At 58.6% G+C, this 2,099-nt stretch overlaps 1 protein-coding gene across 1 annotated transcript; it reads right to left on the reverse strand.

Moving 5' to 3' along the window:
- Positions 1-253: 253 nt before the first annotated feature.
- Positions 254-1,757, reverse strand: LOC136527975 (probable xyloglucan endotransglucosylase/hydrolase protein 25). The gene is made up of 2 exons (XM_066520846.1): positions 1,118-1,757; positions 254-1,031 (listed from the first exon to the last, which is right to left on the reverse strand). Exons 1-2 carry the CDS (start codon positions 1,582-1,584, stop codon positions 602-604), a joined length of 897 nt encoding a protein of 298 aa, XP_066376943.1. The 5' UTR covers positions 1,585-1,757; the 3' UTR covers positions 254-601.
- Between the last annotated feature and the right edge of the window lie 342 nt (positions 1,758-2,099).

The following is a 2,099-nucleotide window of genomic DNA, read 5'->3' on the forward strand; positions in this document are numbered from 1 at the left end:
ACTGACCATGTATCAATACACCAGAAGGACCGCTGGTGGACAGACCAAATTAACTTCCTGTTCGTTTGGTTTTTTTAGCTTATAAGTCGTACTTTTTCAGTCTATGAATAGTATTTTTCTCTCACACCAAATCAACCAACCAACAGTACTTTTAGTCATGGCTTATCAGCCAAAAGCCCGGATGTAAGTCGTTTAATTATCGATCTGCGCAGGATAATTCCCACGAGTAATCACAATCACATCACAGTAAATGGAACAAGCGAAAAAACACGTAGACTTTTTTTTATGGAATATACAATACAGACATGAACACGAACAGTAGACTACTACATACACGTACGAACAGGGTGGTGAAGGGCGAGGACGTTACAAAACAGGCAGAAGAATTTTACCACCACCAGCTACTGCATTACAATTCGACAAATCCTTATTTATTTTCCACACGGACGGACGGTCCCCCAACCCATCCCCAAGGTTCGATGCCCTTCGTCTTGCTTGATCCGGTGACGAGATCGATCGCCGCAGCAGTAGCACACCACGCACCATCGTTTGAGGAGCCTGTTGGACGGACGACGACGACGAACGGAGCCGCGAACACCGGCTACTGCATGGAGCACTCGGCGGGGAGGCCCTGCGGGTAGCGCTTGGGGTCGGTGCAGTAGTTGTAGATCATGTACTTGCGCTGCACCCACCGCATCCGCTGCTGCAGCGTGAGGTCCAGCTCCTGGTTGTACCAGTCCCCGGCGGCCGCGCCGGCGGCTCCGGCGGCGGCGCCCTGGGTGCCGACGGCGGCCGCGCCGCAGCGCGTCTTGCCGCCCGCGACGGCGACGCAGGCGTCGGCCCTGAATCCCCGGTAGGAGGCGGAGAACGGGGCGTGGGACCAGTCCGTCTTGACGCGGCCGCCCTGCGTGGCCCAGTCGTCGGCGTTCCACAGGCTGGAGTAGAGCCGCATCGGCTGGTTCTTGGGGAACGCCACCCCATTGCTCTCCAGGTTCCGGAAGTCCCTGATCGGCATGTCGTCCACCATGAAGCTGCACGCACGCATGGCAATATGGCATGATCGGGGTCAATGTCAATCGACAGCTCGAGACACTGATCAAAATGCAGACACTCTTACATGATGTGCTTGGGGTTCCAGAGGATGGAGTAGGTATGGAAGTCGTTGGTGGGGTCGAACCAGAGGCGGAACTGCTGCTCCCTCTGCCCCTGGCCCTGGGTGAACACGTTGGTGTGCAGCGTGTACGGCTCGCCGGAGACGTTGCCGAGGAACTCGAAGTCGATCTCGTCGTGCGTGCTGCCCTGCGACGACAGGTAGTAGGCGGTGACGGTGCCCGCGGAGTTCCCCGGCACCAGCTTCAGCTGCATGTCGATCTTGCCGAACAGGTACTCGTGCCTGGACTGGAACCCGGACCCGGAGGTCCGGTCCAGCGTGAGAGTCAGGAGCTGGCCATTGTCCAGGATCTTCCCCCGCCCCTCGCCCCACGTGATGTCGAACTCCTGGTTGAAGTTGGCCGCCGACACGGCGAAGGCGGCGGAGTAGGCTAGCAGTACGCCCAGCAGCAAGGACACACGACGAGACGCCATGACCGGTCACTCGAGACTCCTCACTCAGCTATAGCCTAACCAGCTACGCAAGCAGAGACAGGACACTACACTAATCACTAGCTAGAACTAGGATCAAACAGGTTGCGAGGTGCTCGATCGGATCAGCTGGAGCGAGATGATCGAGCTTGTGCTTTGAGTGGAGGAGGCGAGGGGGGTTTTATAGGGAGAGGGGGGTTTGGGCCGGCGGCGGCGATAAGAATGGGAATGGCGTGCCGCGCGGATGGTGCCGGGAAGCAGAGTATGTACTGCGCCTGCCCGGCTGCCCAGCCGTGTGATCTGGTGTGTGTGAGGTAATGCGTGTGAGTTGGCGCCAGCCATGCAGAGGAGTAGTCAGGAGTCCGGAGATGGGAGGAGGGAGACAGGGCCGGGGCAGAGAGCGGCTTGACGAGGGGCAGCCGGCAGGGCCGCAGGGGAGGAGGCCACGGCGACTCAGCGACGGCACGCACACAGAGCCTAGATATTTCCTGGAAGTCGACCGGGACGTGCAGCGAATT

Source organism: Miscanthus floridulus, chromosome 19 (genome assembly GCF_019320115.1).
Source record: "Miscanthus floridulus cultivar M001 chromosome 19, ASM1932011v1, whole genome shotgun sequence".
Classification (NCBI taxonomy): Eukaryota; Viridiplantae; Streptophyta; class Magnoliopsida; order Poales; family Poaceae; genus Miscanthus; species Miscanthus floridulus.